General features: G+C 47.5%; 1 protein-coding gene across 3 annotated transcripts in view; it reads left to right on the top strand.

Annotated features, from left to right (window-relative positions):
- The first annotated feature begins 4,594 nt into the window (after window positions 1-4,594).
- Window positions 4,595-16,472, top strand: part of Entpd4 (ectonucleoside triphosphate diphosphohydrolase 4) — a 36,290-nt gene continuing 24,412 nt past the window's right edge. Inside the window, exons 1-3 of one of the 3 annotated variants that reach the window (XM_045131063.1) lie at window positions 4,595-4,698; window positions 14,443-14,552; window positions 15,898-16,095. In XM_045131063.1, the coding sequence (XP_044986998.1) occupies window positions 14,545-14,552; window positions 15,898-16,095 (206 nt within the window). In that variant the 5' untranslated portion in view covers window positions 4,595-4,698; window positions 14,443-14,544. The remainder of the gene's footprint in view (window positions 4,699-14,442; window positions 14,553-15,897; window positions 16,096-16,472) is intronic. The other 2 variants (XM_045131064.1, XM_045131065.1) reach the window with 2 other exon arrangements.

Here is a 16,472-nt window from a genome sequence, read left to right as displayed (position 1 = left end):
GTCACAGAAGCTAGTGACAAAGCCAACTCTGGCATTTGACTGGGCGAGTGGACTCAGAGCTACACTTCTGAAGCAAAGATAAGCTAGTTTTACAGTGTCCTTGGAGGAGGCTCTGGGTGACTGGAGATGAATGGTTTTCAGTTCCTCCCATAACAGCAGATCCAGTGCATTCACACTGCTGAGCAACAGAGCCCAGGAACTTTATTGTTTTTTGTTTGTTTGTTTGTTTGTTTGTTTGATTTTGGTTTTGCAAGGTAAGCTCTCACTCTAGCCCAGGCTGCCCTGGAATTCACTATATAGTCTCAGGGTAACCTTGAACTCACAACAATCCTCCTACCTCTGCCTCCCAAGAGCTGGGATTAAAGGTGTGTGCCACCATGCCCAGCTTTTTGTTTCATTTTTAAAATTTTACTTATTTGTGTGGTGTGTATGAATTCCAGGTCAGCCTGAGCTAGAGTGAGACCCTACCTCAAGAAAAAAAAGGGGGGCTGGAGAGATGGCTTAGTGATTAAGGCACTGGCCTGCAAAGCCAAAGGACCCAGGTCCAATTCCCCAGGACCCACACAAGGCAGATGCACAAGGTGGCACATGTGCCTGGAGTTCATTTGCAGTGGCTGGATGCCCTGGTGCACCCATTCTCTCTCTTTCTCTCCTTCTCTCTGCCTCTTCCTCCCCTCCCCACTCTTTTTCTCAAAATAAATAAATAAAAATATTTTTTTGAAAAAAAGAAAGTTTGACAGAGTCTTGAATTTTACTGATTTGTCAGTATCATGACTCTCAGGTACTGCATAGTGAAAAAAGGGCCTTCTACTTTTTATATTGACTTTAAGACTAGGCATAACAATCTACTCTATGCTGTATTACTCATGTGGTCTACTATCTCAGATACTGACATTTTTTTTTTAATTTTTATTTATTTATTTATTTGAGAGCGACAGACAGAGAGAAAGATAGAGGGAGAGAGAGAGAATGGGCGCACCAGGACTTCCAGCCTCTACAAATGAACTCCAGACGCGTGCGCCCCCTTGTGCATCTGGCTAACGTGGGACCTGGGGAACCGAGCCTCGAACCAGGGTCCTTAGGCTTCACAGGCAAGCGCTTAACCGCTAAGCCATCTCTCTAGCCCAGATACTGCCAGTTTTGTTCCAGATTCCTGTAGGATTATCAGCAGAAGAGGACTGAACTATGGCTCCACGCTGTCACCTTCAGCAATCCGAGGAGTTCCACTAGACTTTTAGGGATCTCAATTCTGAGCTCTGACACAGGAAAGAATTCCACAGAGAGCTGGCACGAAGCCAAGTTGGAGGTTTGATTTTTATTTATTTTTGGTGGTGGTGTGGGAGGCAGGGTTTGGGATGGGTGCATCAGAGCCTCTTGCTGCTACAAGTGAACTCCAAAGACCAGATGCATGCATCAACTTTATGTGAGTATTGAGGAATTAACTGCTGTGTTATCATCTCCCTGTCCTGGAGACTTTATTAAAGATAGTTTAATACAAGCTTAAGCACAAGTGTTAGGCAAAGAGAAGGAGTGCTCAGAAAGAGAAGAAAAGCATGCCCAAGACCATGGATATGGGCTCCTCTAAGGGACAGAGCAGCATTCAAGTGTCCTGGTGGTGACTAGAGACAGGACTTTAAAGTCCTTTTGAATTCCACTGTTCAGTGGGTTTCTAGGGGCCCTTCCCTCTTCTATCTCTGTCCCTTCTTGATAATTGTGATTTATCAGCGGCTCTGGAGATGCCACAATCTGAGGAGATAAAACCAAGAGCCACCAGGTTTGCACAGGGATGTAAGATACAACTTTTATGATAAATGAGGCTCCAGGTAAGATTATTGGGAAAGTGTAGGTTTACAGCTAGCTGGGAAAGAGAACGTCCTTAAACAGTTGTTAATTGTGCTAGACTTCTTGCTTCTCTGCTGGTGAGAGGATTCAATCAGGTCGGGGGCTCTTTTCCCTTCTCAGGTCACCATAATTTCCCCGTCTTCTATCTTGCCTCAGAACAAGGGTCTGGATCTCCAGACCATACACAGACGCTTCAGAAATCCATCTTCAGCCATTACCAATCCTTAAATAAGGGACTAAAGTCTCAGAGGGAGAAATTGAGGGCAGGAACTAATTAGGAGATGAAGGGGATGTGAGGATGGAAGGGCCCCTTCACTCTCCTAGTTCTGATTTCTGATTTCTACAAAACAAACCAGGCCACTTGTCAAAGGACTGTGGTCCCCTTCTGAGAAGCATCACACCTAAGATTGTTAAAAATTGGGAGGCTGAGGTAGGACGATTGCTGTGAGTTCTCCAGTCAGCCTGGGCTGGAGTGAGACCCACCTCTAAAATGACAAACAGGCAGACAAACAGACAAAAATGGCCCGAGAAGGCTGGGGAGATGGCTCAGCAGTTACAGATACTTGATTACAAAGCTCACTGGCCAAGGTTTGATTCCCCAGTTCCCACATAAAACTAGACGCACAGAATGGTACATGTGTATAAAAAAGTTTGTTTGCAGGGGCATGTGGCCCTGACATGCCCTTTTGTTCTCCCTTCTCCTCCTCCTTCGTCTTCTCTGATTGCAAATAAATAGACAAAATATTAAAAATAAAATACTCAATTTTAAAAATGTCCAATGATCTGTTTCATTTTAGTTTTAAAGTTTGTTTTCATTTTTATTTATTTTTTAAACACAGAGAGAGGAAGAGAAAGAGGGAGAGAAAGAGGGAGAGAAAGAGGGAGAGAAAGAGGGAGAGAATGGGCACACCAGGACCTCCAGCCACGGCAAAGAAACTCCGGACTCATGTGCCACCTTGTGCATCTGGCTTATGTGGGTCCTGGGGAATGGAACCTGGGTCCTTAGGCTTTCCAGGCAAGTGCCTTAACTGCTAAGCCATCTCTCCAGCCCCAATGAACTCTTTCTGAAGTCCAACCTTCTTGTGACCTACATATAAGTAAGGGTATCTCTGGTCAACATGTTGGTTTGTTTTTGTTTTAATCTCTACTAGCATTGTAGATTTTCATACTGTTGAGTCTTGTCTCATGACCATGAAAAGTAAGGCATTCTGATAGCAAGAGGTGTGTAAAACTGAGGTGGCAGATGTCCATAACCTAGGTACTGGAATGGAGAGATGGCTTAGCAGTTAAGGCACTTGCCTGTGAAGCCAAAGGACCCAGGTTCAACTCCTCAGGACCCATGTAAGCCAGATGCACAAGATAGCAAATCCATCTGGAGTTCTTTCACAGCATCTGAAGGCCTTGGCACCCCCATTTTCTCTCCCTCTCTCTCAAACAAATAAAATAAAAAGGGTTTTTTTAAAGAATCTAGGTACAGGGTTGTAACGTTTGCTGCTGTCTGGCTAAATGTATATACTATGCTCACCAAACTGCCCAGTAAGCATTTCTCTTAATGTTTATATCCATATATTAATGCTACTCTCACTTTTGGTTAGAGAAGCTTCTCTTTTCAGATGGCAGTGACCTTGGGATGCCTCAGAAAGCACCATGGTGCTGAGAAGTGACAGAGGAGTGCTCAGCAGTGAACTATCTCTGGCTCAGGGTCCACTGCGGAAGAGGTAGCAGAACGAATGTAAGAGCCAAAGGAAGGGTAGGACTCCTTACAACGTGCTCCTCCAGACACAAAATGGGTCTGGATATCCATGACCCCACAGTGCCTGACACTACCTACACAAGACCATCATAATAGGAGAAAAAGCTCCTGACATCAAAATGAAAGAGAGACTGATTGAGAGGGGGAAGGGGTATGATGGAGAGTGGAGTTTCAAAGGGGAAGGTGGGGGGATGGAGGGAATTACCATGGGATATTGTTTACAATCATGGAAGCTGTCAATAAAGAAAGAAAGAATCTAGGTGCACCTGAGTAGAGCTCCCCCTCACACGCAGGCTGTGTGGCGGACTCCTCAGACTGACTGAAGTGTCATCTGGAGTTTTATTTCTTGCCCGTGCGTTACAAATCCGGTTGCACAATATCATCAGGAAGGGTAGATGGGTCCTAGACCAACCTGGACTCTGTCTTAAAATGTGCAACTGTCAGTTCTAATCCCGCATGTTTTTACTTGGTAAGCCGAAAGGTGGTAGGCCTTGTATGAGAGGCTCAGAAGGTTAAAGGAGAAAGCGCTCCTAACCTCGGAGCCATCTCTCCAGCCCGCACCTGCTGTCTCCTTGCAGCCATCGCGTCCGCGGGGGCGAGGGTGAGTGCAACCGCTCACCTGGCCACCTGGGCAACAGGGACAGTCACTGGCAAACTTGAAAAACGTCTAGCATTCAGCAACAAGGCCCAGGTCTGCGTTCGGCTCTGTTACTTCCACATCCCTCGGGGACGTGAAAGAAAAGGTAAAGCCGGGCTGAGGCGCACCTTTGGGCCACCACCTCCGGATTCCTGGGAAGCCAAACGGCGGCGGCGCCCGAGCGTGCAGGAGGCCTGTCAATCATCCGACAGGCCCCGCCCCCGCGACGCGCGCGCTCCCGCTGCCCCCCCCGTCCCGTCCCCTGGCGTGCGCGCTCCGCCGGCGGCGCGCGCGCTCCCGCTCACCCCCCCCCCCCCCGCACCCGTCCCCTGGCGTGCGCGCTCCGCCGGCGACGCGCGCCGTGCGGCTGCCGGAAAGGAGCGGAGCCTCCAGGGAAGCCGGTTCCCGTCAGGGTGATGCTGCGCGCTCGCGGGGCCCCGCGCCCGGTCCCGGGCCTGCCGAGCAGGTGAGGCCGCCTTCCCGGAGCGGGGAAGGGGTGGACCGGCGGCCGCGGTCGGCGGGAGCGGCGGGCGGGCCGGGACGAGCCCACCGCCGAAGGCCGGGTCCTCCGCAGCGCCCGCGGTCACATCCGGGAGCCCTGCGACCCCCGGCGGCAGGTGCACGTCGCGGTGCCCACGCGGCGTTCCGCCCCCGGCGCTCGTCCTGAGAACGGATCGTGGCCGGGAGAGGCGGCCTGTGGTCGGGGCTCCTGCCTTCCCGCCCCGCGAAGTCCTGCTGGGACACGTATCGCATCCTTGCTGCGTCGCTCTGCTTTTAGGAAGTTTCCTGTTAAGATTTCTCCTTGGGAAAAACGGAGCTAATTGGGCGGTAGAGGGATGATGCACAGTTCTGTTTCTTAAAGAGTCACCCCTGGACACCTTTTAAAGGGACAGCTCTCTAGGATATGCCCCAGGACACCCCCACTCCCAGACCCCGTTTAGATGGACACAGGAGCCAAGGACATAGACATCTCTAGGAAACAAAATAGATGCTTTGTGATTTCAGGTCTGCATATTGGAAAGCAAACTAGAGAATCCTAAACTAGACACTCAACTCCCACCTTAAGTTTACATTAGTTTTTTTCATTGTATCTCGCTTTTATGTGAGGGAAAAATACCTAGTTCTCCAGCCTTGGCAAGGCCTAAATTCATATTCTCTGTGTTATATTTTATCTTGCCTTTGCCTCTGGTTTGCTAATTCGCCTTCACACATTCGCAGAATTATGCTGATTTGCATATTTCTCTGCCTACCTTAATATTGATTGATTACCTGTTTTTGTTGCATAGTGAGTCCCTGACTTAAATCCTTTCCAGCCCTGGGAGGAAATGTGTGATCTCAGGCTCTGAGAATGTGATCTAGGAAGGAGAGACAAGAAATGAAAGTTGATCTAAGGATTTATCCTTCCTGTCTATTTATCTAGCAGGTTTGTTTAATATAGATAACCCATGAATTCAGAAAAGATTCCAAGGGTGGGAAGACCTTAGGAAGTATGTAACAAGTTAAATCTTGATTTTTTAAAAAAGTTTCCCCATGACCTTGAAAGAAGTAAAATACTGAGAGTAGGGTTTCGGGAGGAAGTAGCCTTAGTGAAAGCCAGAGCAGTCATAAAAGTTGTGTGGGAGAGAAGAGACCTATCTTGCCACAGAACAAGATGTGATTTGGGAGCTAAGAGAAAACCGGTTGTTGGGATGGAGTGGGGACATTTAATGGACTACAAGCGTCAGGTGCTACATGGAGAAGTTAGTACTGATCTACAACTTCCAAAAGGTTTTTTTGGTGGTATTTTGAAAGCAGTATTTTACAAAAAGGATTTACAATCGAGGCAGAAGTGACCCACCACAAGATCAGTTTTGAAGTAATGATGTCTGCTGTGGTCATCCTCAGTGGGCGGGATGTTTGATGAAGAATTAGCAGGACATGCTGCTGGAGTTACTGCTCAGCAGTTAAAGGAGCTTGCTTGCTCCTGGTGGTGTGGGTTTGACTCCCCAGCACCCACTTAAAGCTGGATGCAAAAAGTGCTGCATGCGTCTGGAATCCCTTTCAGTGGCAAGAGACCCTGGTGTGCCCACACACATGCAAATAAATATTTTTAATTAATGAATTTATTTATTTGAGAGAGAAAGAGGATGACAGGAAGAGAGAATTGGTAGCCGGGTGTGGTGGCGCACGCCTTTAATCCTAGCACTTGGGAGGTAGAAGTAGGAGGATCACCATGAGTTTGAGGCCACCCTGAGATTACATAATGAATTCCAGGTCAGCCTGGGCTACAGTGAGACCCTACCTCGAAAAAACAAAAAAAAAGAGAGAGAGAGAGAGAGAATTGGTGAGCCAGGGCCTCCAGCCACTGCTAATGAACTCCAGATGCATGCACCACCTTATCCATCTGGCATGACTTGGGCACTGGAGAATAGAACTCAGAGTCCTTAGGTTTCACTGGCAAGTGCCTTTAGTGTGAGCCATCTCTGCAGTCTGAAATAATTATATTTTTTAAATTATTTTTAATGAGAGAGAGAATTGGCTCACCAAGGCCTCCAGCCACTGCCGTCAAATTCCAAACGCCTGCACCACCTTGGGAGCATGTGCGACCTTGTGCTCTGTGTCACCTTGTGCGTCTGGCTTGCATGGGACCTGAAGTGTCGAATACAGGTCCTTATGGGGCCAGTGCCTTAGCTGCCAAGCCATCTCTCCAGCCCCTAAGTAAACATTTTAATGAAGAGAAGAAGAACTGGTAGGACTTAATGAGTGACGGAGCGTTGGTACAGCAGAAGTGCGAAGCAAAGCTGAGCGTGAGACGTTGTCAGGAGTGCAGCCCGCTTACGCCTGCAGAGTTTGAAAGTTGGTGCTGTGGCATGATTGTGACTTCCTGATTTTAATGACAGGGCTTTAATAAGCTTGAGATACAGGACTGGAATTTGAGGAAAGTCATTTTGGGGAGACTGCAGAGCTGATGCAGGAGAAGGGTGGAGAGAAAACCGTTCAAGATGAGGGCCAGAATGTCACAGGTGATTGGTAGAGGATGGAGGAGCTGGGTCTGAACTTGAAATTTAAAAATAAACATTCTGTGTGAATAGTGAAGACAGTGCTGATCACAAGTACAGTTGCACGCATTACTCAATCGCTTCAGTGCATCTTTCACCATAGCTGAGTCATGGTGGCTTACAGCAGCCCTCAGTGCAAAGCTTAGACAGTTACATCTTGCAAGCTCTGCCAGTATTTGCACGAGTCCTAGCTCCCTCCCGTAATCCTTTGATAGTTAAATGATCTTTTTTTCCTATTATTTTTATTTTTATTAGCATTTTCCATGATTATAAAAAAATATCCCATGGTAATTCCCTCCCCCCCCCAAAATGATTAATTTCTTAAGATATTTTTATTTCTTTGCAAGCAGAGAGAGGGGGAGATAGTATGCATATGGGTACACTGGGGCTTTTTGTGCTGCCAGTGAACTCCAGATGGCATGTGCCACCTTCTGCATCTGGCTTTATGTGGTACTGGGAAATCAAACTCAGGCCAGCCGACTTTGCAAGTGGTTTGGCCCCTGAGCCATCTCCCCAGCCCCAAATGAATAACTTCTGAAGCACCCTTAATGTTAGCTTGCCGTGTCTCTCTCAAAGTCAGGCTGTCGGGATCTAACCTGTATGTGATTGTTTGCATTAAGAGTTCTGTGGTGGTTTCTCTTGATTGTCAATGTAATTGGATTGAAAAGTGCCTGAGATGAGTAGAGTGTACTCCTGGGTGTGTCTGTGAAGGAGTTTCTGTAGAGGATTAACTAAGGGGTAAAGACCCTACCTTGAGTGTGGGACACCATCCCATGTAGGCTATAGCACTAGCCCAAGCATTCTTTCTCCCTGCTTCCTGACTACTATGATGTGAGCTGCTCTGCTCTTCACACTCTCTGAAATCATGAGCCACAATCCGTCCTTCTTCCTCAAAGTCATTTCTCTCAGGTACTTATCCCAGGAATGGAAAGTCTGACTGACACGCACCTGCTTCTCTGTATCTTGCATTTTCCACCAGAGTAGCCATTTCCCTTCACAGTTGATTTTTATTGTCTTCATTGATGGTCTTAAGTCTATCCCTGAGAGACTTTTCACTATTGGCCTTAAGTCTGTCACTGACCCATGGCCAGATGGGATTTATTCCCCTGATGACTGTTCAACTTAGGAGCACCCCACCAGCTAAAACCATGAAGGTTCGAGAATTAGGACTTTTTAAAATGTGGCAATTGTAGTAGTACAGTTACCAAGAGTTTGTCTGCCTCAGCTTTGCCGCTAAGATTCCTTGATACAAGGACAATTGGAATTTACTTTTTTTAAAATTGTTTTTATTTTTGAGGTAGGGTCTCCCTCTCGCTCAGGCTGACTTGGAATATACCATGTAGTCAGGGTGGCCTTGAACTCATGGTGATCCTCCTACCTCTGCCTCCCAAGTGCTGGGTGGGATCAAAGGTGTGCGCCACCATGCCTGGCTTTTTTTTTTTTTTTTTTTTTTTGAGTTCATATTACCATATTGTTGGCTGGGTAACAATCAGCTATATGTTTGTTCTGAATAAAAGCAGTTAAACAATTATGAATTGCCCTTTTCTGTCTCTAAAATTTTTTTGACTTATAACATCTATCCTTTTTGTCAAAATCCTAATATATATCAAAAATAAAGTCCTAGCGGTCGTGGTGGCGTACACCTTTAATCCCAGCACTCGGGAGGCAGAGGTAGGAGGATCACCGTGAGTTTGAGGCCACCCTGAGACTACAGAGTGAATTCCAGGTCAGCCTAGACTAGAGTGAAACCTTACCTCAAAAACCAAAATAAATAAATAAAGTCCTGAGGCTAGCACTAGTTCCCCCAAATTGACTGAGTATTCGGTGCCCATGCCTGAGGTGTTCCTTTGAAATGTACTCTCCTTCCCCGCCCCCACCCCACCTCTCCCACCTCCAGCTTCTTTCCCGTTGTCAGTAGCCTTCTCTGTGCTTGGCTCTGAGCTCTTCCAGCAAGAGTCCATTGACTTGAACCTTGTCTGTACTTGGTCTCTTGATCATTTCCTGGGTATTAGTATTTTCTCAATGTCAGTCCACTAGAGTTCAGTTTGTTATTCCTTCTCTGCTTTTACATTAGATTACCAGTCATTAAAAGCCCTTTCTTGGGCTAGAGAGATAGCGTAGTGGTTAAAGCACTTGCCTGTGAAGCCTAAGAACTCATGTTCAAATATCCAGGTCCCACATAGCCAGACACGCAGTTATACAGCATGTAACGTCGCACATGCGCCACAAGGGGCTCACACGTCTGGAGTTTGTTCACAGCAGGCTGAAGGTCCTGGTGTGCTCATTCTCTCTCTCTGCCTCTCTCTCTTGCTCTCAAAAATAAAAAAGAAGGCCTTTTTTCCCCCAGGATCAGTTCATCTTTCATGTCACCATTACCAACATTTTCTTTTTTTGTTGTTGCTGGTGTTTTTTCAAGGTAAGGTCTCACGCTAGCTCAGGCTGACCTGGAATTCACTCTGTAGACTCAGGGTGGCCTCTGATGACGATCCTCCTACCTCTGCCTCCCGAGTGCTGGGATTAAAGGCATGTGCCACCATGCCCGGCCAACATTTTCTTTTCTTAATTTCTTAGTTCAACTATCACACACTTATAATTGATTCTTGAACATATTCAGATTGGAGTTCCTAGGACATGGGTTTTTAGAATAGTCTTTTGTCATATTTCCAGAAGAGGCAATGCCATCAGCCAACGATAGCTTGTTAGAAGTAGGTCTGTGGTTTGTTCTGGTGATCAAATGAGGATATGCCCTTGGGAAAACATAGGCAAGCCCAGAGAAGAGAGTCCAGAGAGCCATGTGTGTGATCACTGCGCAGATAGATTCGGTTTCTCTCCATTTTCTTCTATGCATACTGCAGTGTTTTCTCTTAATATATGTTGGGTATCTTTCCATGCCAGAAAGCATATTGTGCCATCACCACCTTTAGTAGTCACACTGCGTTCCATTGCATAAGCACACCCTGTTTAATTCTGCCCACCCCCCACGATTAGCATGTCTGTCTGAGTCTCTGTAATGGTTCTCTTTGTTTCTGAATGCTGGGAATGGGACCCAGGGTCTTGCATGTGCTAAGCAAGCACTCTTCAAATCACAAGTGTTTGTCACCTGAGTTTGGGGTACATGACACAAATTGGGTACCACATTAAACTTGGAGCTTATTATTAAAGTGATTTTCCCCTTCATCGAGTAGGCATGATTAATACTTCTACTCTGCGGGTGTGTATCTTTTAATTTTTACGAGTTGGGTTCATATCTTATGTTCATCTTTATAGCTCCCATTTCTAGCCAGTCGTGAAACGACTGGTTCATAGCTTGTGTAGTTGGCGCTGGTCCTTGGGGAAACCGTAGCAGGCAGTCCCTGCCCTGTGGGGTTTGCCATGTGACGAGGAGGTAACCACAAGTGTAATGCCATAGCCCACTGCTGGGATGCACAAGCCCTCGGGGGCCTTGGGACTGTGGAAGCTCTCAAGAGTCATGTTCCATGTGTGTCCTGAGGGGCCCAGGAATGCCAGCTGACAGACACCCCTCCCCCAGAGGGACAGGCTGAGGAATGAGAGGCTCTTCAGGGATCAGGCTTCACAGCTTGCCCTCTGTAGAGCTCTGCTGGGAGGCGAGCACCAGAGGAGAGGCAGGGCTTGGTCAGTGCTGTCCTAAGTACTTCCTGCGGTGACGTCACTGTCCTTGGCTGCACTGGCTGACACAGAGGCCACATGTGGCTTCGGAGGAGCTCTTGAGGCCAAGGCAACAAAGAACTTAACATTTTTATTTAAACATTTTATTTGTTATTATTTGCTGTACTTAGGAACTGAATCTAGAGCCTCGCTCTTGTTAGGCAAACCATCACTGAGCTTTTTAATGTTTTATTTTGAGACAAGTTCTAAACTTCTCACGCTGCCCTTGAAATCACTATGCTACTCAGGCAGGCCTTGAACTTGCAGTCCTTCTTGCTCAGCCTCCCAAGTAGCTGGAATTATAGGCCTGCACCACCAGGCCTGGCTGAAAAGTTTTGATTTTGTTTAATGGCTGTTAGCTGCTCTGTGAGCCACACAGGACTAGTTCACAAGGGCCCACTTTCTCATCTGAGGGTAGGACCTTTTCCCTAGTGAGAGAGAAAAATTGGGGACCAGATGCTGCCCTTGGTTATGAAAGCTCATTCTAGTGTAGAGGTCTTAACCCCCCTCAGCCTCAGAACTTTGAACCCTGTCACCTAGCCAGGCCTTTCCCATAGGTCTGTGGTGGTGGGACACAGCAGTTAACCAAGCCAGCCGAAGCCCAGCTCTGTGTGACATGCATGCTGGAGGAGGAGACAAGGACAGGAGTGAGCATTGCACACTCACACACAGGACAGGGCTGATGGTATGGAACTGTTGCAGTCAGGTTTGCATTGCTGGTAGAAATCACCCAACCAAGAGTAGCTTCTGGGAAAAAGAGGTTTATTTTGGCTTACAGGCTCGAGGGGAAGCTCCATGATGGCAGGGGAAAACAATGGCATGAACAGAGGGTGAACATCACCCCCTGGCCAACATTAGGAGGACAATAGCAACAGGAGAATGTGTTAGACACTGGCAAGGGGACACTGACTATAACACCCATAAGCCTGCCCCCAACAATACACTGTCCCCAGGAGGTGTCAATTCCCAAATCTCCATCAGCTGGGAACCTAGCATTCCAGAACACCTGAGTTTATGGGAGACGCCTGAATCAAACCACCACAGGAACCCACACGCGAATCCCAGTCCTACCTTTCGTTAGCTATGACCTTAGACAAGCAATTTAGATCTTTTCTCATCTGATCAAGGTCATGATAGCAGTCCCTACCTACAAGGGTGTTAAACTATAAAGCATTTGGAGCAGAGCCTGATGCATATTTAGCACCAGTATTTAAAGTATTTAATAAAAGTAAATGCTTAGGCTGGGCATAATGTCACACACCTTCAACCCAGCACTGGGGAGGCAGAGGTGGGAGGATCGCCGTGAGTTTGAGGCCAGCCTAGGCTAGAGTGAGACCCTGCCTCACGGGGGCGGGGAGTAATGCTAGAAAGAAAAGCATAATCCCAGAAGTCAGCTGGGTGGAGGGTATGTTTATATTTACCGATCCCTGAGAAGGGACATTTGAGGGAAGGGGCAAGACCTGCAGATCCCTTCCAAGCAGAGAAGCAGCCAGGCACAGACGCAGAGTGCCTGACTTGTTGGAGCCTGCAAGGGCCGCCCATGTGGCCGGAATGCAGGGAGGACAGACGGTGAGGTCAGTGCAGAGCAGGTGGCCAGAGCCTGCGGGCTGGAGATCACAGTTAAGCTCTGGCATTTGTTTGACGTGCATGGGGCCACTGGGGACTGAAGTAATGTGATCAGGGTTCTTACTGGAGAGGGGTAAGTGTCAACTTCAGAGGACAGTCCCCACCTGGGATGATAAGGAAGCATTGGAGGACCCCTGGGTGGGACTTCAGGAAGAGGGCAGCAGGTACAGGGTAAGAACCTGGCTTGGGAAGGGATATGATGAAAAGGGATGAGTTTAAACTGTCAATTCAGAAGACACAGCTCTCACCTAGAAGGACATAAGAGGTAGTTTATTCTGGAGCCAAGTATGAGTGACCATGGCCTGGGAATATAGATTTAGGTTACCCCAATTTCATGAAGGTTGACAGCTACAGAACAAAAGAAAAGTCATAAATCAAGGCACTTTTCAAATACATTGGCTGACCATCAGCAGGCGGGTTACAGCAAAGTGGAGCAATCTCCACCATAGGTTCTAGGTGCTATCTGATGACATTCTTGGCCCTTGGGTTGGTGGAAGCTGGGGTCTGTTAGTACATTTCAGAAAGGTCGCATCTGATCAACTGATACGTTCAGTCAGACACAGCGGTGGACAGTACATGACTCTGTGGGGCTAAAGGCAGCCCAAGGTAATTGGGCTCTGACCCTTCACCATCCCGTCTCTGTGGTCACAGGAGTTCTGTCAGTCCACTCAGCCTTGTTGGAAGTAGTGCAGCAGATGCATCGCTTTTCTGGGAACTTCGGTTCACACAGCTGAAGTTAAATGGAAGGACTCTGAGCTGGGTATGGAAGAGGCCTGCAGGCCGCGGCGGGCTGGACTACTTTCTGACTTGAGCTGCATAGTGGAATGAGACTGAGCGAATAGAGAGTGGGGAGTGCAGTTTTAGAAATGCAGCCATGGCCCGGCAGCACTCAGGTGGAGATACCAGGGGTTGAAGGTGGCCTTGCACATCACCAAGAAGAGGAGCTGGGGTTGTCGGTTGTCTGATAAGTGCTGCTGCCATCACGCAGCTGACTAGGAGAGGTGACTGAGTTAGAGAACAGACTGGGCAGAACCAGTAACTCAGGAGCAAACAGGATTGGTACAGGACCAGGAGACACAAGGACCCTGAGCAGGATTCCAGAACTGGGGAGCGGTCCCAGGCAGGGAACTCAGGAGAGGCCAGAGACATAGAGCAGTGCCCTAGACCAGGACAAGGAGAACTGGAAGCCGTCCTCCATCCCCAGCAGTTGGGAGGAGGCTCTGGGCTTGGTGATGTGAGGGCTGGGGCCAGAGGAAGAGAATGGTGGAAGTGACCGAGAACTGCGTAGGAACATAGACTTTATTTCTATGCACAAAATGCAAAGCAAGGTGCTAATAATCACATGTCAAATGAATAGAGACTTAAGATTCCCATTGAGTTGATCTCTGTATGATCTCCTTCCTTTCCCCACTCCAAATCCTCCTTAACATTTCAGTACTATAGATAAACTTAAGACCTGTTAGACATCCTAATATTTTGAGGTCATAGAGATGCTTAGAGTACCAGACTCCTATAGTCTGTCAAAAAAAAAAAAAAAAAGCCACAGCCGGGCGTGGTGGCGCACGCCTTTAATCCCAGCACTCGGGAGGCAGAGGTAGGAGGATCGCCAAGAGTTCAAGGCCATCCTGAGACTACATAGTGAATTCCAGGTCAGCCTGAGCCAGAGTGAGACCCTACCTCAAAAAAAAAAAAAAAAAAAAAAGCCAGAAAACAAACAAGAGGAATATTCGGGTCAACAGCAGACTTTCATGGGGCATCCTGAGAAGGGCTCTGAGCAGGCAGGTCAAAAAGATGCCTACCTTACAGACTAGGGGATACTTAGGGGACAGTGGGAGTTTTCTTTGATTTGTTTGTGCTGTTCTTGATTTTTCTTACTCTAGAACAGGAGAGCTCTAACTCCATGAAGACCCCAGCCCAGGTTCTGTCATTGTGTGTGACAAGCACCGACTCCCACAGCATTGCCTGGCCACGGGCCTTTCACTATGGGGAGGTGAGTACTGGGCCTCATCATCGCCCCATCAGAGCTGAGATTTTGGTGCTGAGAAAAATGAGTCACAAGGGGAAGAAAAAAAGATCTAAATCCCCGAAGTGTTTGAAGCTGTGTTCCATTAATTAGTCTAGCCTCTTTGGTCTTCCAGGACCCAGTGGGTCACCTGCCACAGAAAGAGTCTGATAACTGTGGGGTTAGGGTTGATTGCAGCGACCTGAGCCTGCACGTCATGACTGCATGGGCGGACATTAGGGGAGGAGAGCTGCCTGAGGCCTCTGAGGTGCAGAGGGGATGAGAAATGACAAGGGGGAAGTTTCATTGTGTTAACAGCAAACCTCCAGCAAGGGATTTGAGCCCGTGAAGCAATCTTCAAAGCAAAGAGGATAAAAATTGACTGCAAAATAATCAAATTCCTATAAAATGTAGTGCTTGATGATGATTGTAGAATGTACCTCTCATTCCTGACTAAACTGGAGTTTCCTATTCCTTTGTAGAAATGTCGCAGAGGAATTTCTCTAAAAACACTAGACATAACAAAATTCCCTCACGGGGGTTTTGGTAAAAGATACCATTTTCTCCCATGACTGAGTCATCTTGGAGAAATTTGCAGAAGTGCATGTCAGGAGCTCTCACTCTGCTATTTCCACATGCATGCCCACTGTTTTGCCCACTGGCACTTACCTACTGGCACTTACAGGCCTAGTTTACAACAAGGATTCATCTATCCCCACCTCTCCTTCATTTTACCCTCCTTAAACTGAATTTCATTATAGGTTTCTGTATTTATCTGATATAACTTATGAACTATGTATAATTTCCTTTTGGAACAAAGCAGTGTAAGGTAAAAATCTGTATAATGACCTCAAGAAAAAAGAGGCTGGGAGATAGCTCAGTGGTCCAAGGTGCTTGCTGGCCTGGGTTCGATTTCCCAGCTCCTATATAAAACGCCAGGTGCAGAGTGACCTCTGCATCTGTGATCCCAGTTGCCTATGACAGTGGGAGGCAGAGCAACAAGAGCCCAAAGCTTGGGCAAGCTAGTGTGATGTTTAGGTCTGGTAGTTGATAGTAGCAGAGACCCTGTCTTGAAGAAGGCGGAGCACAGACGCCTCAGAGTGGTCCTCTGACCGCCACACCCAAGCTATAGTGTTCATGTCCACACATACACAAGTTTCTGAGAAAAGGGGGAAATGCAAAAATGTTGTAACCATCAAGGCCTAATTCTTGTGTATACCATTTTAATAATGATGTGTCCCTTTGTGAAATAGCAGCGTAGTGAATTAGAATTGTTCAGGTGAGGCCAGTTCTCTTCAGAGCATTTAAAGTTTTTGTTTCCTTGGAATTTCAGGATCGGCATTTCCTGTCTTTTCCCTGCTTCCTGGCATTTTAGCATCTCTCCAGCAGGCTGTCCTCGAATTCTAAATACCAATTTACGCCAAATTATCGTCATTAGCACCCTGGCGGCTGCTGTCTCACTTTTATACTTTTCTGTTGTCATCATCCGCAATAAGTATGGGCGGCTATCCAGAGACAAGAAATTTCAAAGGTAAGAGAAAGATGATTGTATTCCACAGGGAATACCTCTGGCTGACCTTGATTAGGCAGCTGTAGCAGAACACTGGGGCACTCACAACGAGCAGAAATGTGGTTCTCATAGCTCTGGAGCTTAGGAAGTCGAAGAGCGAGGTGCCTGCAGAGCTAGTGTCTGGTGAGGGCCCTGTCCTGGCTCACAGTTGCCCTGTCTCACTCGGCCCTCACGTAGGGGGAAGGGGTGGGAGCGCTGTCCAAGGCCTTCTTCCTCTTGACCTGACAGTTCTGTGCAAAGTGACAGAGGACAGGAAAGACAAGACCACTCAGCTCCTGCACTGCCACTTTCTGTCTAGGTTAGGATGTTAGGGCTGTAGTCTGCTGACTATAGGCGGT

The sequence above is a fragment of the Jaculus jaculus genome, chromosome 12 (genome assembly GCF_020740685.1).
Source record: "Jaculus jaculus isolate mJacJac1 chromosome 12, mJacJac1.mat.Y.cur, whole genome shotgun sequence".
Classification (NCBI taxonomy): domain Eukaryota; kingdom Metazoa; phylum Chordata; class Mammalia; order Rodentia; family Dipodidae; genus Jaculus; species Jaculus jaculus.
Note: the sequence above shows the minus strand (reverse complement) of the source record. Positions and strands in the feature narration are given on the sequence as shown.